This window comes from Heptranchias perlo, chromosome 3 (assembly GCF_035084215.1).
Source record: "Heptranchias perlo isolate sHepPer1 chromosome 3, sHepPer1.hap1, whole genome shotgun sequence".
In the NCBI taxonomy this organism is placed as follows: Eukaryota; Metazoa; Chordata; class Chondrichthyes; order Hexanchiformes; family Hexanchidae; genus Heptranchias; species Heptranchias perlo.
In genome coordinates, this window is record NC_090327.1 from 126,803,144 (window position 1) to 126,818,138 (window position 14,995).

At 45.6% G+C, this 14,995-nt stretch overlaps 1 protein-coding gene across 2 annotated transcripts in view; it reads left to right on the forward strand.

Annotated features, from left to right (window-relative positions):
* The window catches only part of ctdp1 (CTD (carboxy-terminal domain, RNA polymerase II, polypeptide A) phosphatase, subunit 1), a 285,855-nt gene that overhangs the window by 18,938 nt on the left and 251,922 nt on the right, over positions 1-14,995 (forward strand). For both annotated transcript variants that reach the window (XM_067981952.1, XM_067981951.1), the window contains exons 2-3: positions 8,901-8,984; positions 14,150-14,243. In XM_067981952.1, coding sequence (XP_067838053.1) covers positions 8,901-8,984; positions 14,150-14,243 — 178 coding nt within the window. The remainder of the gene's footprint in view (positions 1-8,900; positions 8,985-14,149; positions 14,244-14,995) is intronic.

Here is a 14,995-nt window from a genome sequence, read left to right on the forward strand (position 1 = left end):
GTCATCTGAACCACTTGAATCATTTAATAGTTTCATCGGTATACACTAATCAGTATTTTAGTAAATTAAATATTTTTTGATATGAAAATACTTCAAAAATGTGTGTGCTAGTGTCTGTGAGCCTGAGAAAATGTGCTGAATTTGATGAACCTTCGCGAACCAGCCCAACCGGCGGAATCTCGCATTTCCGACCTGGGGGTGTGACCGGTTCTGAGCGCGGGGCCTGATTTGAGAGAATTGAATCTTGAAAAGATCGTGGAGAACTCCGCGACCCGTAAGTGGGTTTGGGCGTAAATCACTTAGGTTTAAAATTCCCCGATCTTTTCCGTTGGTTTGGTCGATTTCCCCTGGATTGCACTGATATAACTGGGGGAAACAGCGGAAACTCAACCCCCAAATGTTTATCATCCTTTGAATAAAGATGTTTATTTTCTAATTTCAGTTTTAAATTTATTCATCACTAACCGAAAACCGAAAGCCTTTGCAGAACAGCACAACCGTTTAGCTCAAAGCATTATCTTCTCCCTTTCTGACCAGAGAACGAAAACTTCAAAAGTCAAAAGATCATTTTGTACTAACAATAAAACTCGGCACTCCTGACATTGAAACCAGGAACTGAACATTTTTTAAAATTTGTTCATAGGATTTGGGCGTCGCTGGCGAGGCCGGCATTTATTGCCCATCCCTAATTGCCCTTGAGAAGGTGGTGGTGAGCCGTCTTCTTGAACCGCTGCAGTCCGTGTGGTGAAGGTTCTCCCACAGTGCTGTTAGGAAGGGAGTTCCAGAATTTTGACCCAGCGACGATGAAGGAACGGCAATATATTTCCAAGTCGGGATGGTGTGTGACTTGGAGGGGAACGTGCAGATTGTGTTGTTCCCATGTGCCTGCTGCTCTTGTCCGAGGTGGTGGAGGGCTGTCGAAGAAGCCTTGGCGAGTTGCTGCAGTGCATCCTGTGGATGGTACACACTGCAGCCACTGTGCGACGGCAGTGAAGGGAGTGAATGTTTAGGGTGGTGGATGGGGTGCCAATCAAGCGGGCTGCTTTGTCCTGGATGGTGTCGAGCTTCTTAAGTGTTGTTGGAGCTGCACTCATCCAGGCAAGTGGATAATATTCCATCACACTCCTGACTTGTGCCTTGTAGATGGTGGAAAGGCTTTGGGGAGTCAGGAGGTGAGTCACTCGCCGCAGAATACCCAGCCTCTGACGTGCCCTTGTAGCCACAGTATTTATATGGCTTGTCCAGTTAAGTTTCTAGTCAATGGTGACCCCCAGGATGTTGATGGTGGGGGATTTGGTGATGGTAATGCCGTTGAATGTCAAGGGGAGGTGGTTAGACTCTCTTGTTGGAGATGGTCATTGCCTGGCACTTGTCTGGCGCAAATGTTACTTGCCACTTATCAGCCCAAGCCTGGATGTTGTCCAGGTCTTGCTGCATGCGGGCTCGGACTGCTTCATTATGTGAGGGGTTGTGAATGGAACTGAACACTGTGCAATCATCAGCGAACATCTCCATTTCTGACCTTTGATGGAGGGAAGGTCATTGATGAAGCAGCTGAAGATGGTTGGGTCTAGGAGACTGCCCTGTGGAACTCCTGCAGCAATGTCCTGGGGCTGAGATGATTGGCCTGCAACAACCACTACCATCTTCGTTTGTGCTAGGTATGACTCCAGGCACTGGAGAGTTTTCCCCCTGATTCCCATTGACTTCAATTTTACTAGGGCTCTTTGGTGCCACACTCGGTCAAATGCTGCCTTGATGTCAAGGGCAGTCACTCTCACCTCACCTCTGGAATTCAGCTCTTTTGTCCATGTTTGAACCAAGGCTGTAATGAGGTCTGGAGCCGAGTGGTCCTGGCGGAACCCAAACGGAGCATCAGTGAGCAGGTTATTGGTGAGTAAGTGCCGCTTGATAACACTGTCGACGACACCTTCCATCACTTTGCTGATGATTGAGAGTAGACTGATGGGGCGGTAATTGGCCGGATTGGATTTGTCCTGCTTTTTGTGGACAGGACATACCTGGGCAATTTTCCACATTGTCGGGTAGATGCCAGTGTTGTAGCTGTACTGGAACAGCTTGGCTAGAGGCGCAGCTAGTTCTGGAGCACAAGTCTTCAGCACTACAGCCGGGATGTTGTCGGGGCCCATAGCCTTTGCTGTATCCAGTGCACTCAGCCGTTTCTTGATATCACGCGGGGTGAATCGAATTGGCTGAAGACTGGCTTCTGTGATGGTGGGAATATCGGGAGGAGGCTGAGATGGATCATCCACTCGGCACTTCTGGCTGAAGATGTTTGCAAACGCTTCAGCCTTGTCTTGCACTCACGTGCTGGACTCTGCCATCTTTGAGAATGGGGATGTTTGCAGAGCCTCCTCCTCCCGTTAGTTGTTTAATTGTCCACCACCGTTCACGACTGGATCTGGCAGGACTGCAGAGCTTTGATCTGATCCGTTGGTTGTGGAATCGCTTAGCTCTGTCTATAGCATGTTGCTTCCGCTGTTTAACATGCATATAGTTCTGAGTTGTAGCTTCACCAGGTTGGCACCTCATTTTTAGGTACGCCTGGTGCTGTTCCTGGCATGCTCTTCTACACTCCTCATTGAACCAGGGTTGATCCCCTGGCTTGTTGGTAATGGTAGAGTGAGGAATATGCCGGACCATGAGGTTACTGATTGTGCTGGAATACAATTCTGCTGCTGCTGATGGCCCACAGCACCTCATGGATGCCCAGTTTTGAGCTGCTAGATCTGTTCTGAATCTATCCCATTTTGCACAGTGATAGTGCCACACAACCATTGGATGGTAACCTCAGTGCGAAGATGGGACTTCGTCTCCACGAGGACTGTGTGGTGGTCATTCCTACCAATACTGTCATGGACAGATGCATTTGCGACAGGTAGATTGGTGAGGACGAGGTCAAGTAAGTTTTTCCCTAGTGTTGGTTCGCTCACCTGGCCCAGTCTGGCAGCTATGTCCTTCAGGACTCGGCCAGTCGTGGTGCTACCGAGCCACTCTTGGTGATGGACATTGAAGTCCCCCACCCAGAGTACATTCTGTGCCCTTGCTACCCTCAATGCTTCTCAACATGGAGGAGGACTGATTCATCAGCTGAGGGAGGACGGTAGGTGGTAATCAGCAGGTTTCCTTGCCCATGTTTGACCTGATGCCATGAGATTTCATGGGGTCCGGAGTCAATGTTGAGGACTCCCAGGGCCACTCCCTCCTGACTGTATATCACTGTACCGCCACCTCTGGTGGGTCTGTCCTGCCAGTGGGACAGGACATACTCAGGGATGGTGATGGAAGAGTCTGTGGGACGTTGGCTGAAAGGTATGATTCTGTGAGTATGGCTATGTCAGGCTGTTGCTTGACTTGTCTGTGGGACAGCTCTCCCAATTTTGGCACAAGTCCCCAGATGTTCGTGAGGAGGACTTTGCAGGATCGACTGGGCTTGGTTTGCCTTTGTCGTGTCCAGTGCCGAGTGGTTCTTGTTATGACTTTTTTTAAGTGAGATTTTACAACTGAGTTGCTTGCTAGGCCATTTCAGAGTGCAATTAAGAATCAACCACATTGCTGTGGGTCTGGAGTCACATATAGGCCAGACCGGGTAAGGACGGCAGGTTTCCTGATGCTAGTATTTTAATTCCAGATTTTAAAAATTTTTTTCATTAATTGAATTTTAATTCCCCAGCTGCCGCAGCGGGATTTGAACTTGTGACTCCGGATTATTAGTCCAGACCTCTAGGATTACTAATCCAGTAACATAACCACTATGCTACCACACTCGAAGAGCATAGCCTTGGATAAAAGAGTTTGCATTATCGCAGTGGGGCTTCCCCATTAGATGCCTGATTGAAAGCCTTGCTCCATTCCATCCTGGGTTGAATTGAATATAACCAAGTTAAAAACTTCCAACAGATAATAAATCTCTCCTGAAGGCTTGGCCTCAAACGAAAAGAACAGCAACTGCATTTATATTGCGACTTAAATGTAGAAAAATGTCCCAAGGTGCTTTCAAAAAAATGAACACTGAGGGAAAGGAGCTATTTCAGTCATCTCTCATATTCCCTTCAGGGTTCACTGCACATTCCTATATCCTATTTTAGTTTTTTCTCCTCCCTGCTCCCCTTGTAAAGTGCCTCCAGATGCTTTCTATATTGAATTTTTTGTTGTATTTATTTAACTGATGCAATAATTGGTGTGTGTTTGTGCATGTCTGTATGTTAGAATGTATTTTCTATCTGGAGAAAGTTGTATGTTAGCTTTCGTCCACTGGATATCCATCGTGTGCTGCTTATTACCTCAAAGCGTCTCAGAAGATTCCCAAGACATATTGCTGCTAAAGGTAAACAATCTTACAACACCAAGTTATAGTCCAACAATTTTATTTGAAAATCACAAGCTTTTGGAGGCTTCCTCCTTCGTCAGGTGAATGTCAGGAAATCCTTGAACCTTTCGCATTTATATTCAGCGAACAATACCTGGTGATTACAGATAATCATTCCAACTGCCCGTTGTCAAGGCAATCAAAGTGTTCAGACAGAGAGGTGTTACCTACAGGACCACCGAATATACAAACGGCCAGAACACAAAACAGAGAGAGAGTGGGAGAAACATCCGAAAGGAAGAGAAAGACTGAAAATGACCCGTTGAATTAAAAACAGATAACTTTTATTCGCTGGTGGGGTTACGTGTAGCGCGACATGAATCCAAGATCCTGGTTGAGGCCGTCCTCGTGGGTGCGGAACTTGGCTATCAATTTCTGCTCGACGATTTTGCATTGTCATGTGTCTCGAAGGCCGCCTTGGAGTACGCTTACCCGAAGATCGGTGGCTGAATGTCCTTGACTGCTGAAGTGTTCCCCGACTGGGAGGGAACCCTCCTGTCTGGCGATTGTTGCGCGGTGTCCGTTCATCCGTTGTCACAGTGTCTGCATGGTCTTGCCAATGTACCATGCTCCGGGGCATCCTTTCCTGCAAGACCATGCAGACACTGCGACAACGGATGAACGGACACCGCGCAACAATCGCCAGACAGGAGGGTTCCCTCCCAGTCGTGGAACACTTCAGCAGTCAAGGACATTCAGCCACCGATCTTCAGGTAAGCGTACTCCAAGGCGGCCTTCGAGACACACGACAACGCAAAATCGTCGAGCAGAAATTGATAGCCAAGTTCTGCACCCATGAGGACGGCCTCAACCGGGATCTTGGGTTCATGTCACGCTACACGTAACCCCACCAGCGAATAAAAGTTATCTGTTTTTAATTCAACGGGTCATTTTCAGTCTTTCTCTTCCTTTCGGATGTTTCTCCCTCTCTCTCTCTCTCTTTTGTGTTCTGGCCGTTTGTATATTCGGTGGTCCTGTAGGTAACACCTCTCTGTCTGAACACTTTGATTGCCTTGACAACGGGCAGTTGGAATGATTATCTGTAATCATCAGGTATTGTTCTCTGAATATAAATGCGAAAGGTTCAAGGATTTCCTGACATTCACCTGACGAAGGAGGAAGCCTCCGAAAGCTTGTGATTTTCAAATAAAATTGTTGGACTATAACTTGGTGTTGTAAGATTGTTTACATTTGTCAACCCCAGTCCATCACCGGCATTTCCACATCGCTGCTAAAGGTGTGTTTGCTTACCCCTTTGGGCATCTGTGTTCTAAGAACATAAGAAATAGGAGCAGGAGTAGGCCAATCGGCCCCTCGAGCCTGCTCCGCCATTCAATAAGATCATGGTTGATCTGATTCTAACCTCAAATCTAAATTCATGTCCAATTTCCTGCCCGCTCCCCGTAACCCCTAATTCCCTTTACTTCTAGGAAACTGTCTATTTCTGTTTTAAATTTATTTAATGATGTAGCTTCCACAGCTTCCTGGGGCAGCAAATTCCACAGACCTACTACCCTCTGAGTGAAGAAGTTTCTCCTCATCTCAGTTTTGAAAGAGCAGCCCCTTATTCTAAGATTATGCCCCCTAGTTCTAGTTTCACCCGTCCTTGGGAACATCCTTACCGCATCCACCCGATCAAGCCCCTTCACAATCTTATATGTTTCAATAAGATCGCCTCTCATTCTTCTGAACTCCAATGAGTAGAGTCCCAATTTACTCAACCTCTCCTTATATGTCCGCCCCCTCATCCCCGGGATTAACCGAGTGAACCTTCTTTGTACTGCCTCGAGAGCAAGTATGTCTTTTCTTAAGTTCTCTCGGTGAACATTGACATTGGCCCACCAAAGTGCTTGATTATTTTCCCCACTGGTGATGTTAGGCAAACAGGTCCATAAGAAAGAAAATGCCTTTCATGTCTTCAGAATGTCCCAAAGCACTTTGCGGCCAATGAAATACATAGAATTTACAGCATAGAAACAGGCCATTCGGCCCAACTGGTCCATGCCGGTGTTTATGCTCCTCATGCATAATTCTATCAGCATAACCTTCTGTTCCTTTCTCCCTTATGTGTTTATCTAGCTTCCCCTTCAACAGACAATGACTTCTGAAGTGTGGTCACTGTTGCTTTGTAAGCAAATGTGGCAGTCAATTTGCGCACAGCAAGGTCCCATTAACAGCAGTGAGGTGAATGAACAAATGATGTATTTTTGATGGGAGTCTTGCTCATTTCCTTGAGAATTATAAGGTGTATCCCATTTGGTTGGTCCGTGTGCTTTGTAGGCATTGAGTTATTTCATAACTCGACATAAAAAGTTCAAATTTTATCTAATGTAACTGGATTTGTAACTGGTTTAGAATTTTCAATGATAAAGAGTTAATTTAATCCCTATACAATTTCCTGTTTTTTATTAAACCCCTCCATGACATTTATCCTTTAATAAATTTATTTGGTCTTCAGTGCTTCATCTATTTCCTGTACACCTATAAAAACATTATTTGATTTTTGGTAGAGCAAGTCAGAACATAGAACGTCTTGGCAACAGTGGCCACAATATGGTGGAGTTTAAGATTAGGTTTTATGATGGAAACGAGTTTGAGTACAACAAAAAAGCAGTGGGTGTGGTAATGTAATGGTTCTGGTACTGGGCTAATAATCCAGAGAACATGAGTTCAAATCCCACCGTGGCAGTTTGAAAATTTGAATTCAGTTTTCAAAAATCTGGAAATTTTAAAAGCTAGGATCAGTAAAAAGCTGTTGGATTGTCGTAAAAACCCAACTGGTTCACGAATGTCCTAGAGGGAAGGAAACCTGCTGTCCTTCGTCTAGGAACACACACAGCTCTTGGAACAGTAACTGGGCTTTGTAATTGGGGTCGATTAGTCTCACTTACTGCAGCTGTACCACCATTACCTTGAGATTCTTGGGTTCTCTTTTGCTTTGATCTTTAAAGTAGTCCATGATTTATTTTTTTCTCTTCGGTTAAAATGCCATGGCATTACTGAAACGAGATCTCGATGCTGCCAATAAATAGATGTCGTACCACCTGCTGTAATGTGGCATTTCTGTCTTCAACAAGTATTCAACTACTATTTATCTTAAAAAGTCAGTTCATTGTTCCTAGACAGCACGTGGAAAGTGAAGGTCCCTGATTGTTCAAATGCAGAAAGGGGAATTGAAGATAGACAAGGCCGCCTGTGATATTGGCAGTTATAAGATATTTCTGCAGTGCAAGTGAGTTTGACCTAACATTACTGACTTGTTCTTTTTAAAGGTATTTCTCTCTCACATCCCCCTAATACGGTGGTCATGTAATGATTTAATTTTAAATGCATGTAACCGATCTATATCTGCGCTTCCCGAAAGTATCTTAATGCTCTTGGGGAAAAGCAGTAACCTAATGATGCAATGCTCTTTGATAGGAAATGGATCTGTGCTCCTGATTCTTTTCCCATGACAAATTCCCAATTTTGCGCATGTCATCGAGAAGGTGTGGTTGGCTTTCGTTGTGCATCAAGGGGAAGCATGACCCTGGAACATACTTGTGCATTTCTCTGTAGCGAGCTCAAGAAAAGCAGATGCGTAGGATCAGGTCTGTCGACCATTCCCTAGATTGGGAAACAAGGCTTAGGAGACCCGAGGGGGAGATAATGAACAAGCCTGGGGAGCTGAGAGTTTGTTTTAATGCTTGGGTTTGCAGTCGTCTCACGAGTGTACAACCCCCTTTGTGGAGGGGAGGGGGGATGTTTGCTGCTGTTCCTTTTGCTGATTTAGATTAAGCTGCTTACAGTTAAAGTAGAAATTTAGCCTTGAACAGCTGCTGTAGACAAAATACCTTTAATGACCCATCTTATTATGCTATGATAAGAGAAAGTGAACTTGCGTAACCACTGCAGTATTTCCTTTGCTTAAGGATATGACTGTGGGAAAGTGCCTGACTAATACGTGTTGTAGGGATGTTTATTTGGTTGCATTTCGTCATCTGTTAACTGTATTGAAATTTGAGTACAAATATAGCATTAAAATGAACAACCATCAATTAAGAATTATTATTAGAGCACCGTGCTCTAACTCTTTGTGCTGCATTTATATTGCAGAATTGGCACTGAAAGCAGCCCCACCTCCAGAGGCTGTGCTGTGATATAAACCAGGTGGCACATGCTCCACGTTCCTGGCTTGCACAGACCTCCTTCCAGTAACAGGGAAGGTCTAAGCCAGAAACCTAAAGTCACAGTTGTGACTTAAAAAGACAGCTGTTTTACATTGGTTACTGTGCTCCTGATAGGACGTGCAACATAGGAACAGGAGTAGGCTATTCGGCTACTTGAGCCTGTTCCACTATTAAATTAGATCATGGCTGATCTGGATCTTAACTCCATTTACCCACCTTGGTTCCATATCCCTTAATACCCTTGCCTAACAAAAATCTATCAATCTCAGTTGTAGTTGTATTTAAAAGAAAATCCTTTTGTGTACCTGCTCATAATTTTTCTCCATTTTTTTTCTGTGCAGAGGCGTACTGGTACGACTTGAAGGATGCAGTCACCCTATCGTTATGAAAGGCCTCTGTGCAGCATGTGGCCAAGACCTGACACAGTAAGTTTTCTTTGTTTACTCACCTTCATTATAAAATGTACAATGGCTTCCTGGTATGAAAATAACCAGCAGTTTTCAAAGTAACCTTTTATATCTTGTGATTCGGAATTATCTTGCTCAGATGACCTACTTAATTGATTCGCTAAAAAATGGAACAGTTCGCTATTTAACATTTCTTAAAGATGTAATTACGTACTTTTTAGAAGGAAAAATCAGAAGGCATAATCCCCAGGTTGCTCTTGAGCATCTCCTGGTGGTGCATTTTCAAAGCAACATTGGCAGATCACAGAGGTTGGCTGCTGGAGTTGTGCGACCTGGCGGAGAGAGATGGAAAGTGACTATGATAAAAGGAGCTGAAAATAGGTAGAAGTGGAAAATGATTGTTCCATTAACCCTCAGAGTATGTTTCTTTTATATATAAAAAAACATAATCCCATTTCAAAGAGTTCCTCAGTCAAAAAATGTCCTCGTTCATGTCACAGAAACTTTGATTAAAAATCTTGGGTGTGTGAATGTGTGTCGTTGTCTTTGTAATATTGTATGTCAGTGTGTCTGTAATATGGTAGTGAGCATGCAGATTTCAGGAATTCACACTAACTGGCAAGCCTGTCAATATTTGGGTGAAAATCTGCTTTTTTTTAAAAAACAAAAAATGACCAGGAAGGATTAAAAAATTTGAGAGTTTAACAAAACAAAGGAATTAAAAAGTTGAAAAAAACCAACACACACATTCATCAGGAGAGGCAGAAGAATGGTCTGTTGGACACTTCCCATCCAATAGTATTTTTACCACTGCTCTGAAATACCTGGCCTCTGGTTCAAAGTTTACCTGCAGCAGTTGTTACTGGGCACCCAGCAGAGTGGGACGTTCATTTTGTGCGGCACTACTCTGAGACACACAAATACCGTACCATTATTGCAAGATTCTCAACAGTCAGACTGTACCTGATAGATTTTATTGAAGAACCCATTAAACTTAGGAAGGAATGACTGAGCCTAGTTCGATCAGGATGTTTATCCTGGGCACCACGCTTTAGGAAGGATGTCAATACCTTGGAGAGAGTACAGAGGAAGTTTATATCGAGTTACATTGAAATTACAGCACAGAAACAAACCATTCGGCCCAACTGGTCTGTGCCGGTGTTTATGCTCCACACGAGCCTCCTCCCCTACTTCATCTAACGCTATCAGGATACCCTTCTATTCCTTTCTCCCTCATGGGCTTGACCCTTACCCTAACCCTTAAATGCATCTATGTTAATTGCTTCCTTATTCTTCCTACCAAAATGCACCACCTCACACTTTTCACAATATATATCAATGATTTGGATGAGGGAACCAAATGTAACATTTCCAAGTTTGCTGACGACACAAAACTAGGTGGGATCGTGAGTTGTGAGGAGGATGCAAAGAGCCTTCAAGGCGATTTAGACAAGTTGAGTGGGTGGGCAAATACATGGCAGATGCAGTATAATGTGGATAAATGTGAAATTATCCACTTTGGAAGGAAAAACAGAAAGGCAGAGTATTATTTAAATGGTGATAGATTGGGGAATGTTGATGTACAAAGGGACCTGGGTGTCCTTGTACACCAGTCACTGAAAGCAAACATGCAGGTGCAGCAAGCAGTTAGGAAGGCAAATGGTATGTTGGCCTTCATTGCAAGAGGATTTGAGTACAGGAGCAAGGATGTCTTACTGCAGATAGACAGGGCCTTGGTGAGACCACAGCTGGAGTATTGTGTGCAGTTTTGGTCTCCTTACCTAAGAAAGGATATACTTGCCATAGAGGGAGTGCAGCGAAGGTTCACCGGACTGATTCCTGGGATGGCAGGACTGTCTTGTGAGGAGAGATTGGGTCGACTCAGCCTGTATTCACTTGAGTTTAGAAGAATGAGAGGGGATCTCATTGAAACATATAAAATTCTGACAGGGCTAGACAGACTGGATGCAGGGGGGATGTTTCCCCTGGCTGGGGGGTCGGTCCAGAACAAGGGGTCACAGTCTCCGGATACAGGGTAGGACATTTTGGACTGAGATGAGAAATCTCTTCACTCAGAGGGTGGTGAACCTGTGGAATTCTCTACTACAGAAGGCTGTGGAGGCCAAGTCACTGAATATATTTAAGAAGGAGCGAGATAGATTTCTAGACACAAAAGGCATCAAGGGATATGGGGAGAGAGCGGGAATATGGTATTGAGATAGAGGATCAGCCATGATCATATTGAATGGCGGAGCAGGTTCGAAGGGCTGAATGGCCTACTCCTGCTCCAGTTTTCTACGTTTCTATGTTTACATTGAAATTCATTTGCCAATTACATGCCCGTTCTGCAAGTTTATTAGTGTCCTCTTGCATTTAGATGCATTCTTCCTTCATATTAACCACACACCCCCAATTTGGTGTCGTCCGCAAATTTTCAAATTGTACTTCCGATTCCTGAATCCAAATCGTTAATGTAAATTGTGAACAACAGTTGTCCCAGCACCGATCCCTATGGAATATCACTTCCCACTTTTTGCCAGTCTGTGTAGCTACCTTTAACCCCTACACTCTTTTCTGTTTTGTACCCAGTTTGCTATCCATTCTGCTTCCTGGCCCCAGGATGATACCAGGGATGAGGGACTTCAGTTATGTGGAGAGATTGGAGAAGCTGGGATTGTTCTCCTTAGAGCAGAGAAGGTTAATGGGAGACCTAATAGAGCTATTCAGAATTATGAGGGGTTTTGATAGAGCAAGTGGTGGGAAACTGTTTCCTCTGGCAAGCTGGTCAGTAACCAGAGGTCATAGATTTAAAATAATTGGCAAAAGAACTAGAGGGGACATGAGGAGAATTTTTTTCACACAGAGGGGTTGTTATAATCTGGAACAAACTGCCTGAAAGAGTGGTGGAAGCAGGTTCCACAGGAACTTTCAAAAGGCAATTGGACATGTGCTTGAAGGGAACTAATTTGCAGGGCTATGGGGAGAAAGCTGGGGTGTGGGACTAAATTGGACAGCTCTTTCAAAGAGCCGGCACAGGCACGACAGGCCGAATGGCCTCCTGCTGCGCTGTAAGATTCTATGATTCTATGTTTTATTTTTGTCTTAATTGGCTCACATTGTTGTTTCCTTGCTCCATGCTCTCCATCGTGCAGCTGTTTAAATCCACGAGCCGTCTCTCACATCTGTATGCTGCAACTCCCAGGGTGTCAATACTTCCACCCACACTATGACCCACATAGTTCTTCAGCTGTTACGAACAGGGAGGGCTAGTGGCATATTTCTGGTTAGGGTTAGAGAAAAGAAGCAAATCTTAATTTTTCAGGCTGTGACATTGGTATCTTCAGTTTAATATTGGAATCCACTATAACTATTTGAAATTTTACAAAAGTCAACATATTAAGCATATGGGCACATTAAATATACAGGTATAACAAGGTGATCTAATTAAAATGTTGATACTGATGGCCTTCAAAAGTGCGAATCCAGTCCATACCATGAATAGAAATTGGGTGAGTTCAGCATTTCTTCTGTATAGAAAAATATTGATCGACTTTTGAGTTGATTGCTTTCTTGTTTAGAAATTGGAGTTAACTTGCTCAGTGGGAAAAGGCACTCTTTGGTGTGGTATGGGAAGTATACTGCAAGGAAGATCATTGGTCCATATGGAGTTGGTTGTGATCTCTTGTGATCTACAGTTGGCTTTGGTGCCCCTGAGCTAGAGGAGAAATGAGCAATGGGATCCTTCTGATCGCTATTCAGTGATACCTGGTGCATTTACATGGTCATCAGGTGCAGACAGGATTGTGCTTGGTTTGAATCCCCTTCTCCCTCTATCTTCTCTTCCCCTCCCCACCTCTTCCTGGACTGTCAAATGACCTGCTGGTGATCACTGGATTCATAAGTGAAGGTTGGGTAGTGGGGGAAAGTGTCGGAGAACTGCCGGTATCCCTGGAATCGTACCCCTGCATGAACTGCCACAGAAGAGGATGGAAATATTGGGTTTTTTTGTTCATGGGATGTGGGTGTCGCTGGCGAGGCCGGCATTTATTGCCCATCCTTAATTGCCCTTGAGAAGGTGGTGGTGAGCCGCCTTCTTGAACCGCTGCAGTCCGTGTGGTGAAGGTTCTCCCACAATGCTGTTAGGAAGGGAGTTCCAGGATTTTGACCCAGTGACGATGAAGGAACGGCGATATATTTCCATGTCGGGATAGTGTGTGACTTGGAGGGGAACGTGCAGGTGGTGTTGTTCCCATGTGCCTGCTGCTCTTGTCCTTCCAGGTGGGAGAGGTCGCAGGTTTGGGAGGTGCTGTCGAAGAAGCCGTGGCGATTTGCTGCAGTGCATCCTGTGGATGGTACACACTGCAGCCACAGTGCGCCAGTGGTGAAGGGAGTGAATGTTTAGGGTGGTGGATGGGGTGCCAATCAAGCGGGCTGTTTTGCCCTGGATGGTGTCGAGGTTCATGAGTGTTGTTGGAGCTGCACTCATCCAGGCAAGTGGAGGGTATTCCATCACACTCCTGACTTGTGCCTTGTAGATGGTGGAAAGGCTTTGGGGAGTCAGGAGGTGAGTCACTCGCCACAGAATACCCAGCCTCTGACCTGCTCTCGTAGCCACAGTATTTATGTGGCGAGTCCAGTTAAGTTTCTGGTCAATGGTGACCCCCAGGATGTTGATGGTGGGGGATTTGGCGATGGTAATGCCGTTGAATGTCAAGGGGAGGTGGTTAGACTCTCTCTTGTTGGAGATGGTCATTGCCTGGCACTTGTCTAGCGTGAATGTTACTTGCCACTTATGAGCCCAAGCCTGGATGTTGTCCAGGTCTTGCTGCATGCGGGCACAAACTGCTTCATTCTGTGAGGTGTTGCGAATGCAACTGAACACTGTGCAATGATCAGCGAACATCCCCATTTCTGACCTTATGATGGAGGGAAGGTCATTGATAAAGCAGCTGAAGATGGTTGGGCCTAGGACACTGCCCTGAGGAACGTCTGCAGCAATGTCCTGGGGCTGAAATGATTGGCCTCCAACAACCACGACCATCTTCCTTTGTGTTGGGTATGACTCCAGCCAGTGAAGAGTTTTCCCCCCTGATTCCCATTGACTTCAATGGGAATTTTATCTGATGCAAGGCTATTTTGCACTTCCGAGTGATTAATACACTGTTCAATATTTCCTTTTTCAGACTGCAAAAGAAGAATGGGAAGCAAATGGTGCCTGTATCCACAGCAACTGTTTCTATGGTTCACAGTGTTCCAGAGTTGATGGTTAGCTCTGAAGTAAGTGCTCACAGAATTAAGAAGATCCACACCCTTCAGTTGTGTAATTTTGTGTTCTGTCTCTCTCTCTCTCTCTCTCTCTCTCTCTCCCTCTCTCGGCCCGTGTCTCCCTCTCTCGGCCCGTGTCTCTCCCTCTCTCGGCCCGTGTCCTCTCCCTCTCTCGGCCCGTGTCTCTCCCTCTCTCGGCCCGTGTCTCTCCCTCTCTCGGCCCGTGTCTCTCTCTCTCTCGGCCCGTGTCTCTCTCTCTCTCGGCCCGTGTCTCTCTCTCTCTTTCTCTCTCTCGGCCCGTGTCTCTCTCTCTCTTTCTCTCTCTCTCGGCCCGTGTCTCTCTCTCGCGCTCTCTCTCTCTCTCTCTCTCGGCCCGTGTCTCTCTCTCTCGGCCCGTGTCTCTCTCTCTCGGCCCGTGTCTCTCTCTCTCGGCCCGTGTCTCTCTCTCTCGGCCCGTGTCTCTCTCTCTCTCGGCCCGTGTCTCTCTCTCTCTCGGCCCGTGTCTCTCTCTCTCTTTCTCTCTCTCGGCCCGTGTCTCTCTCTCTCTTTCTCTCTCTCGGCCCGTGTCTCTCTCTCTCTTTCTCTCTCTCGGCCCGTGTCTCTCTCTCTCTCTCTCTCGGCCCGTCTCTCTCTCTCTCTCTCTCTCTCGGCCCGTCTCTCTCTCTCTCTCTCTCTCTCTCTCTCTCTCTCGGCCCGTCTCTCTCTCTCTCTCTCTCGGCCCGTCTCTCTCTCTCTCTCTCTCTCTCTCTCTCGGCCCGTCTCTA